This window comes from Megalops cyprinoides, chromosome 11, assembly GCF_013368585.1.
Source record: "Megalops cyprinoides isolate fMegCyp1 chromosome 11, fMegCyp1.pri, whole genome shotgun sequence".
NCBI classification, from domain to species: Eukaryota; Metazoa; Chordata; class Actinopteri; order Elopiformes; family Megalopidae; genus Megalops; species Megalops cyprinoides.
The window spans coordinates 3,584,268-3,602,500 of NC_050593.1; the positions used below are offsets into that span (position 1 = coordinate 3,584,268).

At 46.4% G+C, this 18,233-nt stretch overlaps 1 protein-coding gene across 1 annotated transcript in view; it reads left to right on the top strand.

Annotated features, from left to right (window-relative positions):
• Positions 1-18,233, top strand: part of LOC118785797 (nck-associated protein 5-like) — a 191,486-nt gene that overhangs the window by 146,265 nt on the left and 26,988 nt on the right. Inside the window, exons 10-13 of the mRNA XM_036540733.1 lie at positions 6,421-6,525; positions 11,764-11,940; positions 13,641-17,206; positions 18,088-18,208. Coding sequence (XP_036396626.1) covers positions 6,421-6,525; positions 11,764-11,940; positions 13,641-17,206; positions 18,088-18,208 — 3,969 coding nt within the window. The remainder of the gene's footprint in view (positions 1-6,420; positions 6,526-11,763; positions 11,941-13,640; positions 17,207-18,087; positions 18,209-18,233) is intronic.

An 18,233-nucleotide genomic window follows, 5' to 3' on the forward strand; every position in this document is an offset into this window, starting at 1 on the left:
TTGATGTGCCAGATAAACATTAAGTGACAACATAAGGGTGAATTACAGGAGACAACCTGGGAGATTTACTGTTAGTATGGTACTGGGTATGTTTAAAAAATAAACTTAAAATAGCCTGTCTTTAAGTTGTTTTCCTGTCCTAATGTGTTGTATTGAAAAGCATCACAGAGACTTATCAGACATGGCTTAAACTGTAAATGCACAGTGAAGTCAAGATTATCATATCACAGAGTAGCAAATCACAAATCGACTCCATTATGAGATTTAAAATATGACAGGAACATGTCATTAACCTGATGGAGGGCTCCTTCTCCTGGCACCAGCTGTGTTTGTACTGTCACATGCAACAGCCAGTAGATTTGCTGTTCCTCAAATGAACCTGGTTGACTGATAGCTCTGCTGTCATGGAGCACACTGCAATGAATCATTGTCCTGTGAGATTATCTTAAAATAAGACTTTGTCAGAATGGTTTTCTTGGATTTTTTATGGTGACAAAATATATATTTTTCTTGCTCTATGTGCTTTATTTTCTAAAATAAACGTCAGTTTTTGTATGGATTTTTTATGGATTTCAGGTTTTGTGTTTTTTTCTTCCTCGTTTGAAGACACATCTTCAAATAAGAAAGAAAAAGTGTGGCAAAAATCCTCAATAAGAAAATGAACATTAAATTTATATAGAAGAGAAAGAAGACAGATTATCAAGGACTTTGGTCTAATACATTGTAGTGAGCTGTTTGCACGCTCTCACTTTAAAACGGCACTTTTTTCCCGTGTAGCCAGGGACAGTCGGGGCAGTGGCTGTCGGCCACACCGTGCTAGGCGACCTCTTTGAGTGCGTGCAGCCTTGGCGGCAGAGCCTCGCTCTGAAGATAACGCATGGAGGCAGCCCCTGGGAGCAGTGAGCTGTGTGATGAAATGATCGTGGTGGGGGGGGAGAACGGATCTAATCGTGGAATTGATCCGCCGCCTCCATTTCTGTCTGAGCTGGCATTGATCAGCGTTCCTGTCAATAACAGCACTGAGATTATCGAGCACCCCCCCCCCCCCCCCCCCCACAACAGCACCCATGCTCTCCCTGAATTCTCCTCCCCGTTCCCCTCGATGTGGATCAGAAGAGCCATAAGTAATCAGCTGTCAGCAACATTGTTTTTCAATTTCTTGTTTTCATTATTATCACTGCAATTATTACTTTCCTTGTTTAGTATTTTACACAAATTATGGTCCCCCGTTAATACAAAATTAGCTAATGCCACAGTTGTATCCCTTCCATTATTTGAATTCACATCTCCCTCACCCAGAGCCTTAAATCTTTTGGTCTTTGGGGGGTTCACTGGCCAATCCTGTGTCTTTTTAGTGATGGATGAGGAGGCCCTGCTTCTCTCTTTCCAGGTCCTCTGAGCTGAGGGTGAGGACAGTGCTGATTCTCCATGTTCCTGTTTAAGCCCTGTGGGGGAACAGTAGTGCAGTTGGCAAGCTCGCCCCAATTACTGGGCCCTGGTCGGGGGGGTGTAATTGGGTGGGTCTGGGATGTGGGGAGTGTAGCAAAGCTGTAAGGGGGATTACTGTAGCTGAGGGGCGGGGGGCATGAGGATGGGGGAATAAGACCTTTATCTGAATTTGCTGAAATCTGCTTACCTGTTAATGAGGAACACATCACATCATTTAAATGATGGCACAATGCTAAGAGTAGCATCCTCTGTAACAGTTATCTCTTCTGACTGGCTGAAGTGGGCAGGGTACCCTCTACAAGGTGCACCTCTATAAACAATGCACCTGTGCCGTTTCACACACTCAGAATGTGGAGAAGCCAAGAACACAAGAAAGGATTGAAAAGGCAAGAAAAATCATGCCAACATATAAAGCTCAGCTTATAACATTGTGTGCGTGTGTGTGTGTGAAAGTGAGTGAGTGAGTGTGTGGGTGTGTGCAACTCTTTTATGACCTAGTATGCGGCATTTTATTTTATTATTTCATTTCATCATAGACACTGTTGTTTTTTAAAACAGCTACGACACAGCATGTGGTATAACACACACACACATGCACAAACACAATAATGATCATTGTGTTGTGTAATTATTGAATTAGAAATAAATGTGCCGCTGTTAGGGTAGCATAAGAATCCATGAACTGATACTGTAGTTTGTCCCTTCTAATCCCACTTAATGACAGGTGTGATGGGAGGCGGCATAGGCAAAGGTCGTGTTTGTAACACAGCTATTGTCTTATGCTTCCCAGTCGTAACAGCAGGCTCACAGACCAAAGGGACTCGGCAGGGGGTCCTTGGTTAGGAATTCATCTGCAACTTTTCAAAGTGGAGCTCGCTGACCCAAAAGGCGAAACTCCCCGGAGCATGGCGAAGCTTTGACGCTGTTGTGTGACAGCTAATTCAAACATAATTCCTCCTCCTAATAAACTGGATTTAGTTTGAGTCCTGCCGTATTTAATTACACCTTAGACTGGCACTGTGGAAGCGCAGGGAGAAGTCTCTGAAACCAATTGTGGATGTGTCATTCCTCTCAGGTGCTGGGAGCCCACTCTTTTACAAGATCACAGCCAATTTACTGCAGCTATTTTCAGAAAGAAGTAATATTGCAGCAAACATTCAGCACATGGTTGACATGACTCCTTTTTGAAAAGTAATAAGTAATTGTATAAAGAAGATGATAAGATCTGCAGAAATCTGATCTGAGAATATGGTGAATTATGTCAGCGGACAAGCAGGAAAAAAAAACAAGCATAAACAGTGGAAGCAGAACACAATTAAAGTATATTTGGCTACGATTCTCACGTTCAGTCTACAACTGAGGCTACTTCTTAATGAGTTAATGTGCGTGAACTTTACAAACGTTTATATTCTTCTGACTATATGTCACGTAGCAAGTTTTATATCACCGCGTTTAATCCAGCTAGCTAGCTAGCTAGCTAGGTAGGCCTACAACTTCAGTGGTCCTGAATTTCCCTTTAACCTGCTAGGTAGCCAGCTAGCTTGCTTGCCTTGATAATGGCACACAACTAACATTGAAAACTGGTCTAGTTTTATTTAGCGTTAATTAAAAAAAACATTGGTGACAATCTAATATTTTACTTTGGTTAGATGAGCGCGTTGTTGGCAAGCTTACACAAATAAGCTCTGTTTGAACTAATTGTGACATGACTGTCAGTGTGAAAGTAAAGCATTACATTCGCATTACATACAAACGTGTGTCTTTGAAAATTGCTGTGCAACATGCCTCAACAGTGAAAACATTCATGAAATTATGGTATCTTGTTATTGAAATAAACATTAATTCCTCAATCCTCCAAACTGAACCATTTCATCAGATGATAGGCACACAGAGAGGGCCGGTAAAAACTTCATGGATTTTTTTGACGGTCCACCGGTCAGTAGCCTACACCACTGCCTAAACGTAACAGCAACATGGTGGGTACGTGAATGAGAATATTCACCACATTTTATATATTAACTGATTTTGTTGAGTTCATATTACCTGGAAAAGACAACTCTAATCACTACAAATGTAACTCGTTTAAAAATCTCCAAATCACTTTTTGTTGCAAAAGGACCTGGATAAAGTCTGTCAAAATATCAGGTCATATAAACGCAATACTGAAGATCAAGAGCTTAAGAAGGATCGGACTGATGATTATGTACTCAACAAAGAATGTGCATAAATGTGATGAGTTACAGCAGTCACAGAAAGTCTGTTAACTCAAGATAACCAGGCAGTAACGTTTAGCTTTCCTCTGTTTAAATGCCTGCTCCTGCCAGAGAAGCTGCCTTTACACAACACTGTGTGCAATTTGAATGAGCAGATTTCATTATTCCTATTAAAGATGAGGTCCTTGATTATTTTGAAAAGGACCTACAGTATCTGCATAGCAGGGGCTGTGTTTCTAGATGCCCTAGAGAGAGTAATTGTCGACCATGTAAAAGAGCAAGGAAGTAAATTACTAACACAGTAAAGATGTGATTTGAAATGCTTGAGGCAGGTAGTTTGCTATGGGTATGAAGAGCCACTGATTTAGTTTCTGTGCTTCAGTCTCTGTATGCAGATGTATGTGCGTGAACATGCGTGTACGTATGTGTGTGTGTGTGTCTGTGTGCATGTACTTCTATACGTCTATGCATGCTTGTGTGTATCTGTGTGTGTGTGTGTGTGTGTGTGTGTATACCTGTACATATATAGACACACACAAAATATACAGGTGTGTGTATAAATGTAAGTGTGGGGTCGGTGGTGTAAATCCCCATAAGGGTGCGGAAATCACCCCTGAATTCATGCAGTCCACTGAAGCAAATGCAGTGCAGGACGAGCTTGGCTGTTGACTCTTGTGAAACAGTCTGTCCTGATGTGTTCATTCATCACGTCCCCTGGGACGACCGCCCGGCCGCCTCCCTCCATCCCCATATCGCACCACTCACACGCCTGTCAGGTCCTGTCATCACGTCTTCCGAGCGAAACGGGCGCGGTGGAGCCCGGAGCCTGCATGTAAGGTGCTTTCCAAAGCGTTAACTGGCTCGCTCCTGACACCCTCCTCGGTGACGCCTCTCTGTGCTCGCACAAGCTGGGCCGTGACCCGACCACAATCACACCATCTCGGGAAAAAGACAAACACGTTGGAGTGAGCCGAGTGGCGCTGCACTGTCATGTGAGGCTGTGTATCATTTAGGCTGTGTATCATTTCTTTTGTCTTGCTGTTGTGGAGTGCCGGTTACAGGGTGGGTATGAGCGAGACCTGATTTCACCTGAGAACCCCCGGGGAACTCATCAGGTTGAGTGGCGGAATGTGTGACATGTGACACCATGCACCCTTAAAGCTGTTCCAGATGACGCGAGGCGCTTAAGACGATGAGTGATCAATTTAACTTTTCCATGTTAGTGGGAATGAAGCATGGTGTATGTTGCCACGAGGGCACTCTGAGAGTGCGGAGACACTCCAATCACGCCTCACGTCAGCATCCCTCAGAGGGCAGGGATCTGTCGTTCCTTACCCAGAAATTAAACAAAAGAACATGAGTAACATCCGCAAAATATATGGACACAAGCATAAGCACCTGAATAGCTGCTAAACTGTACCCGTCCCTTTTTATTTTTGTGCTTCGAAGAGTATTCTGGTGTCGTGGAGTCCATTAAGAGCCCCCGCAATAACGTGATGGGTTATGCGTCGCTAAAAATACTCCGGCCAATACATGCTGATAAATTTGCCCAGCGCTGCAGAAAAAAGGGCTCCTAACTGGATTTAATGAGACGGCTTGTAGGAAAATAGATATTTGAACAGGGTCCAGAGGAGCAGGTGAAAGGTCTGTGTTAGCTACAGGAGGCGTAAACCATCACGCACACTGCGCGGCGCGCCGCCAGCCGATACTCGCTTACCACGGTCTCGAGTGTCGCATTGTGAATGCACTTTAATGGCAGCCTCGTCATTTGTTTCAAGGTGACATTCACTTATTTTCCTCCTCTCAGAAAATCGTGTTAGTATCAGGCTTTCTTCAGCCAGCATACCCAGGGAAAATAAATAAATAAATAAATGAGGAGGATAAAAATGTACTCCGGTATTATGTTTTAAAGATCTTTGAGAGAGCAGCAGATACGGAAAAGCGAAAGGACGCGCTCCCCAACCCGCTATTAACTTTGCCCTCGGTGGCGACTGGTGCCATAAATCAAGTGGTTTATTGTGGTGCGTTGTGTAGCGCAGGAGATCAGAGAAGAGCACTCGGAGAAAGCAGAGGTAATTAGCCCTCAGATTATTACGCGGAAATGCATTCGGTTAAGGAACCTTCCCATGTGCACCAGTAATAAAGAACAGAACAGCGCATCAAGTCGCGGGTGAATATTAATGACAAAAAAAAGTAGTGGAGTCCCCAGCTCCCCAATGAAATTATTTTCTATTCACATTAATTATTCCTAACAGATGACATTAATGACTTTGAGTCAAAGCTGTGGAGGAAAGCCCTGCTTAGGATCAGTGCTATTTGAAAAAAAGGTCACTTTTAAACTCGCTCTGCGGGTCGTTTTACCAGAGAACTGCAAGGTTCACAGAATCAGAAATTTAAATTTCTGTCGACTGTAAAAGAAGGCTGTGCTTTTACTCAGTTCATGGGCAAATGCCAAACAAGCATGCTTACTGCTTAAATTTGAAAATGCAACTATGGCTTCAAAAGGAGAAAGCACAAATGTGTGCCATGATAATTTTAAAATGCTGAATGTACTATATTACCTATGCTGTTGCCATAGCAACATTTCCCTTTTTAACGTGAGGAATTCGGAACTAGTAGGTGACTCGATCGATTCGACTTTTCCTTTTTTGACGTTTCTTATTTTCCGGCACTCTCTGGTGCCAGGTGAAGCGTTGGTGGTAGGTTCTTCCTGTCCGCAGGGCTGTTTCCCATGTTGTGCTTGCCTTTTCTCTTACAGAAGCTGCACTCGAAGATCATGGGTCTGTCGGCGGGAGACTCCCCTCTGGAGCCGGACCGAAGTAAAAGCTACCTGCTGTCACGGAACACCGACTCGCCGCCACACGTGAGGATTCGCCGAACTAAAAAAACATAACAAGGATATATAAATCAATAAATAAATTGGGGGTGAAGAATCCCTCCTGTTCGTCCTGCATTTTAATGTAGTCTTTTTCCGTTCATCGTAACTGAAAGAACAGAAATTGGAAAAAAAAAAAAAATCTCAAAACTCCATGGCCCTGCTCCTTCGGAAATTCAATCCCCTGCCGTCTGGTAGTGTCACTTTGTGCCCTTAGGAAAAAAAAATCTGAGTCATATTCCTGCAACACAGGTTTGAGTATTGATTACGGCTCATCCTTAAGAGAACGGAGCACAGAGGGCAGTGTAGCTTATTACTCATCTGACGTTTATGATATATTATGCATGAACTTTTGAAAAATGAATGCACTTTTTAAGCCCAATGGGGAGAGGGACTAGGAGGGTCACACACATTATGTCGTGCTGGTAGCCAGCAGGTTAATAAAAGAACCAGGAAAGCCGATACGCCGTTGTCGTAAAGCTGACGACGAGGTTTTTGTTATTGAATCTGGATAAAAGATGTATATCGCGCGCGGTACCTCACCATGCACCCAAGCAACGCCGCGCGGAGGTTCGACGCCCCAATTAATTGGTTTTTAAAAGACCTGTTCCGTCTCACGGAGTTAGGCCCTTTCGTTTGAGTTCTCAATTAGCCGGCGGATGGAGAAATTACAGTGTGTATGTTCCACGTAATTGTTCTTTTGGCTTTCGGGCAACCATCTGCTGAAATCATTTCAGCAAATGAAAACACCAAGTCACAAAGGCAGTCCTTTCATCTCATAGTCACTTATAGGCTTAATAATTATAACTTTATTTTCAGTGCTAAATTATAGGCTGTATTGGAATCTGGATATTTGGGGTGATTTTACAGAAAGCTGAAATAACAACACCCGTAGCACTGCCAGCATTGCCTTCAGGCTACACATGAGCGTCCAGCTAGCAATATAGTCCCAAAATCAGAAAAAGTACAATTATCATGCTTCTTGCAGCAGGCACACAGTATCACTAAGCACTGACAGGGAAATAGATTGGGCTTCATGAGAGGGATTTTTATTCAAAGAATGCCAGCAGAGTGCACTGTGGCTGGTTGCCATAACATGGTCTCTCTCCTTGGGTTTTAGCTGAACTTCTAGGGTCTTACCTTGGCTTGTCCCAGTTGTGTCTCAAATACATATGTACACACACACACACACACACATCTGTATATATTGATATAGTTTTTTGCTGTTGCCCAATTGCAAAATGCAATGAAATGGAAGGCCAAACAGGGTAGACACGTTGCACAGTGGCAAATCAAAAACAGTCTGTAGGCTTTAATCGGAATTCAACAGCACTTTATTCTCTTTTTCTCATTTGTTTGTAATCAATTACAATCAAAACATTCTATTCCTCTAGATATATAAATCCAATTAAAGGCAGGAGCACCCACAGAGACTGTTGGGGTGTGTGGTTTTTTTTATATGAGAGTGTGAGTGCTGTAGCTTCCCTATCGATTCCTCTGCAGTGGAGGCCTGTTCCACAACTCTGGCTTCTGACAGGCCAACATCCATTTATTCCCCATTCTCCAAAAAATCCACCCCCTCCTCGGTTTTACTTAGCTGCGACAGTGTGGAATTAATGTTTCAATTTTCTTTTTAAACCTCTTGACTCTTAGCAGACCAAGACAAGCAGTTTTTCATCTGGTGTTATTATGTTTTACATTATTCGTGCGGTGGCCTGCTCGCACTGCACTGTTCTGGGTGGCTTCCCCTGCTAGCTGAGGTTTTTGTGAAGTGTTTTCAGCGAAGGCAATGCATAATGAAAAGCCAGTATGATATTGAGCATGTATTCCACGTGTGTACTGGGATTCCCTTACTGTTGGCTGCTTTTAACCAACTGTGTCATCGGTGTCCGTTTTCATTTGTATGTGTCCAAATCCTCATCCCCTGTACTGACAGCATGCACTACCTACACCTTTGTTCAGGTGTTCATGTTAACCCTATGCTTGTCATGTTTAGAAAAATCTTAATCTGTGGAAGTGTGGCATTTTAATGCATGTTTTTTTCTCTTGCTTGGCAGAGTCCCTAATCTGGGAAGGGTTATGCATCTCACATTCTTATATATTAATCCACCGATATAGCTGGATACATTACCAAAGCAATTTTGGATGTGTCATTGGCTGAGGGGAACAACAGCAGTGAGCCAGTCAGGATGCCGCTGTGCAACACTCTATTCATGAATGAGACTCCCTGAACAGTACACCATGCAGGTCCTTGCTGCTACCGAAGCTGCAAGGCTGGCTGGCAAACAGACAGGTTATCAGTGCATGAATCACATGCCACTCATCGCAACTCATCCTGTTCCCCTCATGAAGGTCACAGGGGCAAGGTGAGATGTACACGTACAAATGTGTTGTGTTACAATGATTAAAAACTGTGGGGTCACAGCCTGGCGTTATTTGCACGTAAGCATCCTGACAAGTGACTCACTAATGCACAATGTTCAAATTATAGGTGCTGCTTTAGAGAGGATCTGAAACGGTTCTGCCTGTCCGGCTCCACCAGTCCAGAGCAGGCTGAAAAAGAGAAAGGCAGGCACAGTGAAAATATCGGCCTAGGATGTTTGGCTAACTCACCAGAGAGAGTTGCTGCCAAACCAGCTGTAGTGACATGTTGGGAACAGAATAGGGATGGGAATTGAGAACCGGTTCCAGTTGAGAACCAGTTCCAAATTGTCCGGAATCGTATGCCTCTGAGGTTATCAATTCCTGTTATCGATGCCGGCAAGTTGCGCATAGGTTCTTTGCATATGATGTCACAATGCCACAGATGGAGGGCTGGCAACTGGAGGCAGATTCTAAAAAAATACAGACCAGGGTGGTGATATCGCGGGAAACATAGCTAGCTACATCTGCGATATTATCACCCTGTGGTGTTTGTTCTGCAGCTATACTAACTTCCTAAAAAAAAGAACCTTTGCAAACCAGATTGTTAGGAATTTAATGTTATCTTCCCACAGACGCAATGCAATCAGTACTGTGGGTTGTGTAATAAGTGTTAGGAGTTCCGCAGATGTAGCTAGCTATGCTTCCTGCGATATCACCACCCTGGTCTGTATTTTTTGTCAGTTTTAGCTAGCTATATAGGTAGCAAAATGACTTTAGCCTTACCTTTCACAAAGTGGTCACTGCATACACGAGCATTGTCGGACTCCGCTCCACCAGACTTAAGACAGAGGTTTTCGATCCATGTTTGCCGCCATTTCTCTGCGAGTTTTTAAACTTCTTCCTTTTGTGTACCCCTATTTTCGGGACTCAAATGTAGCCCTTATTTTTTTTTCCGATTTGATCGGGTGGAACAGCCATAAACAGCGCAAACCATAGGCATTGCTGCAGTGTTGGTAGTCGTTGCCAACTTGCCTCGCAGTTTTAGTTAGTTAGCTAGTTAGACTTGTTTATTTTATCAGTCACTTTTATATTTGTTTTCCAAGTTATATCCTTTTAAGAAAAGGGGCGCTATAATTTATTTTAACATGATCAAATGTTATTAGGCAGACATTCTACACTGTGTTCAGACTCAGAGATAATAAAACAGCTGTGTTGAAGCTGAAAACCTGTGTGGGCCTACTTTTTTTCCATGCAGAAAATTGATCAGGAATCAATAAGGGAATCGATAAAGAATTGGATCGATAAGCAGAATCGATAATGGCATTGGAATCAATAAAATCTTATCAATTCCCGTCCTTAGTTGGGAATAAACTGAGTTTTGTAATGTCACCCATCGTGAGTCACCTTACAGATCACCCTGCTCTGGTGTGTGTCACCCCCCCTTCACAATCCTTCCAGCCCCTCCACCAGCTGTCCAATAGGAATCTTCACTTCTACCATCAGAGCTGTTCTGTTTGGCTCCTCACCTGCCTGTCTGTCACCCTTGATGTGCAGTGTATCCCCACATGAGCTTTAATCCCCCCCAGGGTGTAAATACTGAGAATTGGACAGCCTTCTGGTGCGGGGGATTAGGGCGCAAACACTCTCACGCCGTGAGCTTGCCCGCCAGCTGCTCCACAGATGGGCTTGCGCTCTTCCCTCGGATCTGGGACCGAGCCGTTGTGCGTAGATATGCGAGCGTTTACTACCCCCCCCCCCCCGCCCACTCGCCCTGTGCTCAGCGCGACAGTGTGTCAGTGCATTTACGGGAGCCGTGCCTGTGTGTGCTGCAGCCTGGCCCACTTTGGCAGCCCTCGCACCCAAATCCGGGCTTAGAGCTATTAAAATGTTTGACTAATGTCCTCTCAATTCCCTGTTAAAGGATTGCTAGTTTTTCATACTTTTTGTAGTTTTTCATTGTTGTGTCAAGACTTCCCACACAATATAAGGAGGAGGTCAGAAATGATATAACACTCCTGGCATAAAACCACACAACAAACAAGAATAAAATGTACAGGCAGGAGATCAAGGCTTTGTGCTGTGAAACTGTGGGGTGAAGGGTATGGGGGATGGACATGGCTGAACAGGAGCTGCATTCTTTGTGCCAGTAGAGCACCGAGAGCAGCATCAGCAATTGTGCCATTATTTAGAAATATCCATGTTTTCAGGTTTGCTCCTAGTCATTTATGCTATAAGAGGGACATGGAAAATTGCAGTGAGTCGTGGGTAATAGCTGCTCCCCCGTTCAATGCATTAAAATAAGGAGAGTGTGCGGGTGCAGTCACTTCAGCAGTGCTATTGCCCTGTGAAAATGAACAGAAAATGGACTTAAGCCCTTTTTTTCTCAGAGTCATCAGACTCTTCTCAAAGGCCTGGTAATTACACGGCCAAATTGGGCACATTGTCCATTGAGTAGACAACAACTACCATACACTGTTTGTACATTGTAATTAGTCGATCGTGCCCTGTAATTGCAAGAAAGAGCTTGTGTAATTAGATTTTGAGTTATGGCTGGTGTTGTACTTGGAGTCTTGCATTAAGTGTTGGTGTTGGGGTTGGTGTGTAGGGGTTTGTTCTGGGGTTTGTATTGTATGTGTATGTGGTTGTATGTGGTATATGGGTAGTGTTAGGTTTAGTAGTAGTGTTACATATGGGGTTGGTGGTTTGGCATTGAAGATAGGCCAAGAGGTTAGGGCAAGTTATTTTGTTATTACATATATGTTACATAATCAGATTGTAATTGCAAACATATATCTATGTTTATTGTGGAGGGGCAGTCATCCACTCAGCATTACAGTGCACCTCCTCTGGTGTTTTTGGCAGGATTCCCATCTCAACGGGAAGGCGGGACTTCCTGTGGTGAAGTGTCCGAGCCAGCTGAGTTTGACAGTGCCGGTGGCAGCTTACCCCCGAAGCAGCTGCAGCAGTAGTGAGCTGTCAATCTCCAGTGCATGCAGCGAGTACTCCAACAGCTCCTACACCTGGAACGAGGGAAAGCCGGTAACTCCGCCCTCTCACTCCACTGTCTGTCTCTGCTGCTGCCTTTGTGATTCTTTGTCTCTTTTTCATTCTTACTTTTCTGTCTCTTTCCTCCTCCTGTGTCTTATTTAGTTCTTTGTTGTTTTCTTTATCCTTTCTTGTTTTTCTCTTTCATGCTGTCTCTCACTCTTCTCTTTATTCCACTCTTTCTCTCTCGTTCACCATTCTTTCTTACTGTCTTTCTTTCTTCTGAAGCCCTTTTGCAACAAGTTTTCATGTCATATAAACTGGGTATTTCCCAACCCTACTTGTGTGTACACTGCAAACAGTACTTAAACAGGGGTTTGCTGTGCTAAAAGCATTGTGATATTAGAATTAATCGTCTAATATAAAACAGTTGCATCATCTTTGAAAGGTTTTTTTATTGTTGTATAACATATTAAGCAAGAGAACTTTATCCAGACCCACATGTCGATTAAAACAATGTTTGATTAACATTGGTCAAACATATACTTAGCAAACACTGCTTAATCCAAGTGCATATGATATAGCATTTATAATTCATCCATAATACTTACATTTTATAAAGGGGATGAATATACACATCATCAGCTTTGGATGTTGTATCTCTCTGATTAAATTGTGCAATGTAATATGCAGGTTTCAGTAGATTTTGATCAATTCACCAGTTCATGAAGCACTTTCAGTGTCACACTGCTCAAGCCAGAGCGCACTAGCTGTGCAATATCTGAAAGCAGCAGTAATGCTAAATGGGCCACATCTATCAGCTTGGCACAGCAATGCCCAGCTGATGGCTGTGTACTCTCAGCCTGTGAAACCCAATATGAGAAAACCTCCTCGGTGAAAACCTGTCTTGATGTGGAATGGGGATGTCTTAACCTCTGTGTGCATAGCTGTGATTGTGAGAGAATATTGTGCAGTCCATAGAGATGAAATGCACTTAAACTCACTGAACAATAACCAGGTATGTTATTGCTTCTTTTCTGAGCGGCTGCCCTTATCCAGCATCACTCACATCGTTTATATGTTTGCATATTTTCCATTTGCACAGCTGGATATTAACAATCACTAAAGGTGTGACTGACTAACGCACCTTGCTTCAGGGTACAGCAGCACCTGGGAATTCAAGCTCAGCTTCTTGGCCACGACATCACTCTGCAGCTGTTTTTGTTCCATTATACAGTTCTCTCGTTATAACTGTTACATTATTTGTCAGATTTCCAAGCTTCTCATCCCCCACCATGTGCTGAATGCGTGCAGAGTGCAATCATTACATTTAAGCTGCAAATCAGATCATCTGTAAATGAGATGCACAATGAAGTGCACTGATACACATACACTAGCTTACAGTAATTTGAAGAATACAATATCACATTAAAGCATTCCGATACTTGGGCTGTTCACATCCCCTATGGGTCTACAGCGTCTCTGCCTTAGCCCGGTTGAATGAGTGTCAAGTGGTGTGATTGCAGATTGAGCAATGGCCTGTCAAATTAATTTCCTCTGTCTAGAACCAGCTCTGCAATTACCAATGAAATAGTAGAAACAATGAGGGGGTAAGAAGGTATGGCATCGTGGCTCACTCTAGTTTTACGGAGTCTATTCAGGCTACACTTGAGCTAGTCAGAGGAGAATCAGGATTCTGCTACAGTTGTGCTGCAGTGCTGTTGTCAGTTGTGTCTCTCCATCTCTCTTATCAGTCTTCCCTGAACTGGGAGAAGAGGGTGAGCCTGGGCTCTTCGGCTCCCGGCAACATTTGTGCACTCCAGGAGGAGCAGCCCCCGACCCGAAGGAAGGAATGCCACATCCTGGAGGGGCTGAAAAGACTCCAGAGACGCAGGCCCAAGGAATCACCCTCCCTCATCTCCATGTCGGGATACAAGGACTGTATGAACTCCAACGAAGGCATCTACTCCCTGAGTCTCAAGTGCGGGGGCCTGGGGGTGCTCAAACCCTCAGCGATGGACAAGCAGGCTGGGCCGGGGGCAGGGCGCAGGAAGTTCACCTACGACTCGGACGACGCTGATGACGAATCATCACGAGCTGCCGGAGGGGACCACTGGGCCTACTCTAAGAGGCTGACTCACAGCCTGTCTGACAGCCTCTGCAGCTGGGATGGGGGCCAGGGTAGCGAAGCAGGGGGTGGAGACGGGGCCAAGCCCCCTGCCACCACCTCCTATGACTCCAAGGAGCAGCCGGAGAAGCTTGCTCCCAGCATTCTCAGCGGCTTCCTCCCTGGCGGGAGGACCCGTGCCACACTCAACCCATCCTTGCTGCCCTTCGAGGTCAGCTCTTCTGTGGCCGACCGCATCCTGCTCCGCCTCTCAGACACGGACGAGGCAGAGGACCTGCCGGCAGAGGGCGGTGATGGCGAGCAGCCAGAGAGGGACACCAGGGAGCTGTGCAGGGAGTCTAACATGCCCACAGACCCACCGTGTGAAAGGAGGAATCACAGTAGGGCTCATTCGGCTGACAGCAGACTCAGACCCCTCAGCCTCCTCCAGCAACAGAAGGTGACCAAAAGCGCACAGTCAGACGAGTGCATTGCCGCCATCTTTGACACGGGTGGGGAGCCTATTGATCTCAATTCTCAGTGCGAGACTCCAGGGAGCCTGGCACATGTACCCGCTGCTGAGTACACGGAGCTGATTCCTCAAGGAGGGCCCAGCTGTCAGAGTGGGGGCAGCACAAGGAACTACTCTATTTTAGAGTCCCCGGGAAAGGCTGTCGAGCTCCAGTCCTGCAACATGGGGAGCAAGCCCAGGGTCATCTCTCCTGAGGGACCCCCTGGTAGCTCGGAACACCTGCAGCCTCATGTTCGGCCACAGAAACTGATAAAGCCCCCCTACAACCGTGCCCACAAGGTCCACTCTGTCCCCCCCATGCACTGTGCTTCCAGTCCCAAGGCCAACCTCAGTAAGATCCCCAGCCGAGGCAAGGGTTCGCCGTTGAAGGTGGCAAAGGGCCCTGCCACCGATATGGGTACTAGCAGTGGCGGGACCCCAGCTTCCTCAGGCCAGGAGCAGTCTCCATCCTCTCCCCCAGTCAAGCTGTCCAGGTTCATCAAACCCTCCGGGAGTGGGGGAAGCTCCCAGAGCCCCAAAGTGGTTCAAGCAGGCTCCAGGCTCCCTTGTAGGACTGACTGGGGGAAAAGCCCATCATCCTCCAGTATCCAGGGCTCCCCTCTCCTACCCAGGAGGCATCTGGAGCATGTGGACTATGGGGAGCAGCCCACCCGAGATGGGCAGCAAGCCGAGCACAGGTCCCCCTCCCCACCACCTCCTCCCGGGAGAACCACCTCCCTGCTTATCAGACCAAACTACGACAGCTCACCTCAAGCATCGAAGGCCGGAGCTCATGCCCCCACAGCCAGCACTGTGAGGGGACACCTCCCAATCTCTCAAACACACCCCCATCACTTGCCGGCCTCGCTTAACGATGCCATCCTAGACGCCAGCCATAGCTCTGAGGCCACCCCTCAGAAACCGGCTGAAGCTGCAGGTCACCACTTGCAGAAGTCCTCAGCTTCATCTCAGACCCCCACGAGAGGCTCACCAAAACGAGTGCCCAACAAACTCTTCCACCCTTCCTCGGCTGCAGGGCACACTGCAGACCCCCACGAGTTGGTGGGCAAAGGTTCGAGGAACATCCTGCAGAAGGGCTCGTCCCTGCAGAGCACGTTTAGCAGTAAGAGAGGACAGCCCGAGCAGGAGAACAGCCACCCAGCGCTGCACAAGACCTCAAGCAGCTTGCCCATGTCCCTCCAGAGCCATGCACCATGCACAATGGAGCCCCAGGCACCAGCAACACAGGCACCCCTCAACCCCGCTGGCTTAGGAACCAGCCCCCAGAATTCGGCAGAGAGAGCTGCAAAGACTCGTATTCCGATGGGATTCAAGGCCCTGGTCAAGTCCCCACCTTCCCTGAGCTCTCCTGCACCGGTGAAGCAGGAGAAAGACCACATAAATGTAGCCTGTAAAGGGGCAGCCACGGCCAGCACTCCTGACCCACGTGGTGGAACGCAGGCACCGTTCAGTTTTGATGCAGCCCCAGGTTCCAAACCTGAAGCAAGGGCCAAAATCCGCTCATGCTCCATGGATGCAGAACTGCCGTCCCAGGCGCCAAGCGAAAACCAGGTGACTTGTGAACGGGCAGATGGGGAGAGCAGGTTGTTCAAGCGGTCCATCTCAGTCACAACTAAGCCCCACTTAAAGCCTGCGCTGGGGATGAACGGGGCCAAAGCACGCAGCCAGAGCTTCAGCAGCAACTACATGGAGAGGCCCAGCCTTGGAGTGTCGGACGGTCCAGGAAAAATCCGCACTCAGATCATTACCAACACGGGTGAGAGGGGGAATTCCCTCACCAGGCAGAGCTCACTGGGCGATGGCTTCCAGCTCAAGTCAGCCACTAGCCCAGGGGAGAACCCACCCTTCTGCTCCTATAACCGACTGGCTCCACAGGGGGCTGTGACCAGCTCCAGTAGCCACCAAGGCCTCCCTGGCAAAGGGGCCTTGAAAGCCGCTCCAAAGGTCGACACAGCCCGCAGCGTGTCCAAAGGCGAAGGAAGTGCATCGACACCCCAGAAGGAGGTCCGGAGCCTGCCTCTTGTTGACAGGTTTAGCCTCAAAAACCCCCGACAACTGACTAAAGTGGCGCCCCACCTTCACTCCGAGCTGCCGTCCTCTCCCGTCCCCAGCCCTGACTCACCAGCGGACGGCACTGGGAGCAAATTTGCTTGTCCTAGCAAACTTGACCTAATCAAAAATGGACTGAAACAGGTCCAGGGCAAAGGGCAGGAGGAAGCTGAGAAACCTGCCAGCCCCTCAGCCTGCACCATTGAGGAGAAAGTTATGATGGGAATCCAGGAGAATGTGCAGAGAGGCCAGGGGCAGGACAGGGCCCAGGCGTCTGAGGCCAAGCAGAAGACTGCTCCATCACTGGCTAACTGGTTTGGCCTCAGGAAGAGCAAGCTCCCGGCTCTGGGGGGCAAGAAGACCGATGCTCCTAAAGGAAAAGAGGAGAAGAAGGAGCTCAAGATCGGATCAGTGCTGGGAGGCAAACAGCTGAAGCCTGACAAAAAGAAGGAGAAGAAAAAAAATGAAATGCAGCGCAAAGATAGTCAAGAGCAAGCCACAACGGAGGGCTGTGATAAGCTTGGCTCAATAATGGATCACTGCAATGTTCAGGTGGGACAGCTTACAAATCAGATCCAGCATTCTACATCCTACATCGGAAAAGATGGATTTATGAAGGAGCTTCTGAATAGGTAAATATTCTTTGTATTTTCCTCTCCCCAACATGTCGCTAATATAAAGATAGACTGATATGACTAGGAGAGGTGATTGCTGATGGCACGCAGCCATACCCATTCCATCCTTGATATGTCAATGTCACATGCATTCATTTAAAAATAACCTTCCATATAACATGTTCGTATTTTCAAGTAATTTCCAGAAGGCTTGTTCTCACATTATAGGCTCATTGTGACTGCATTAATGTCACCCGCTGTTAAATAGGTACTTGTAAATAGTATGGATAAAGCAGAGTAAATCCTTTTAAAATGGAAATATTGAAGTTGGCAGATTAGATCTCTCTGCTGGTAAGGGTAGATACTTCTCCCATGATGCACACCTATCTTGCTGCTGGCGTGTTGAGATTCCTCCTAGTGTCAATGATATTAACTAAAACGTAAGTCTCAGAGGTAATCTAGATATGATGTATTTCTTCTGAGAGCGCTCCGGAGGGGAAAGAGACAGTAGCTGCCTGTTTGACACACCGGTGAGATTAAGCACTACAGTGCAAAGCCATTGAGCTGAGAGACCAGCTTGATCCATGCCTCGCGTCTGTAGTCCTGAGCTATTCCGCCTGGAAAACTATATCATTACCTCTCCTCCAATAAATTGATACACCAGCGCAAATTGTAACCGGCAGATTTTTATCTAGAGTAGTTGGACACATTTATCACTCACGGCGTCCAGAGACAGAGAGATACTGAGAGGTTATTTCAGGCATTATGGAGGGGAATGAAGGGGGGCAGGATCAAAGAAAGACAAAGTCATTTATCAGCAGAATCACTTTCTACCTGCGGAGTTGATATGGAAGCTGCTCGACAAAAAAAGAAAATTGATCAAATCGCATTTCCCGCAGGAGTGTGGCGAAGGGCGACTCCCATAGTGCACCTCTTCCCGGCATCCCCACTGGTACCCAAGGCACCCCCAGGAATAACACTGCAACAGCAGGAGATTCAGAGGCTCATACTGATAATGTGGTAAGTGATGTGATACCCATTATAT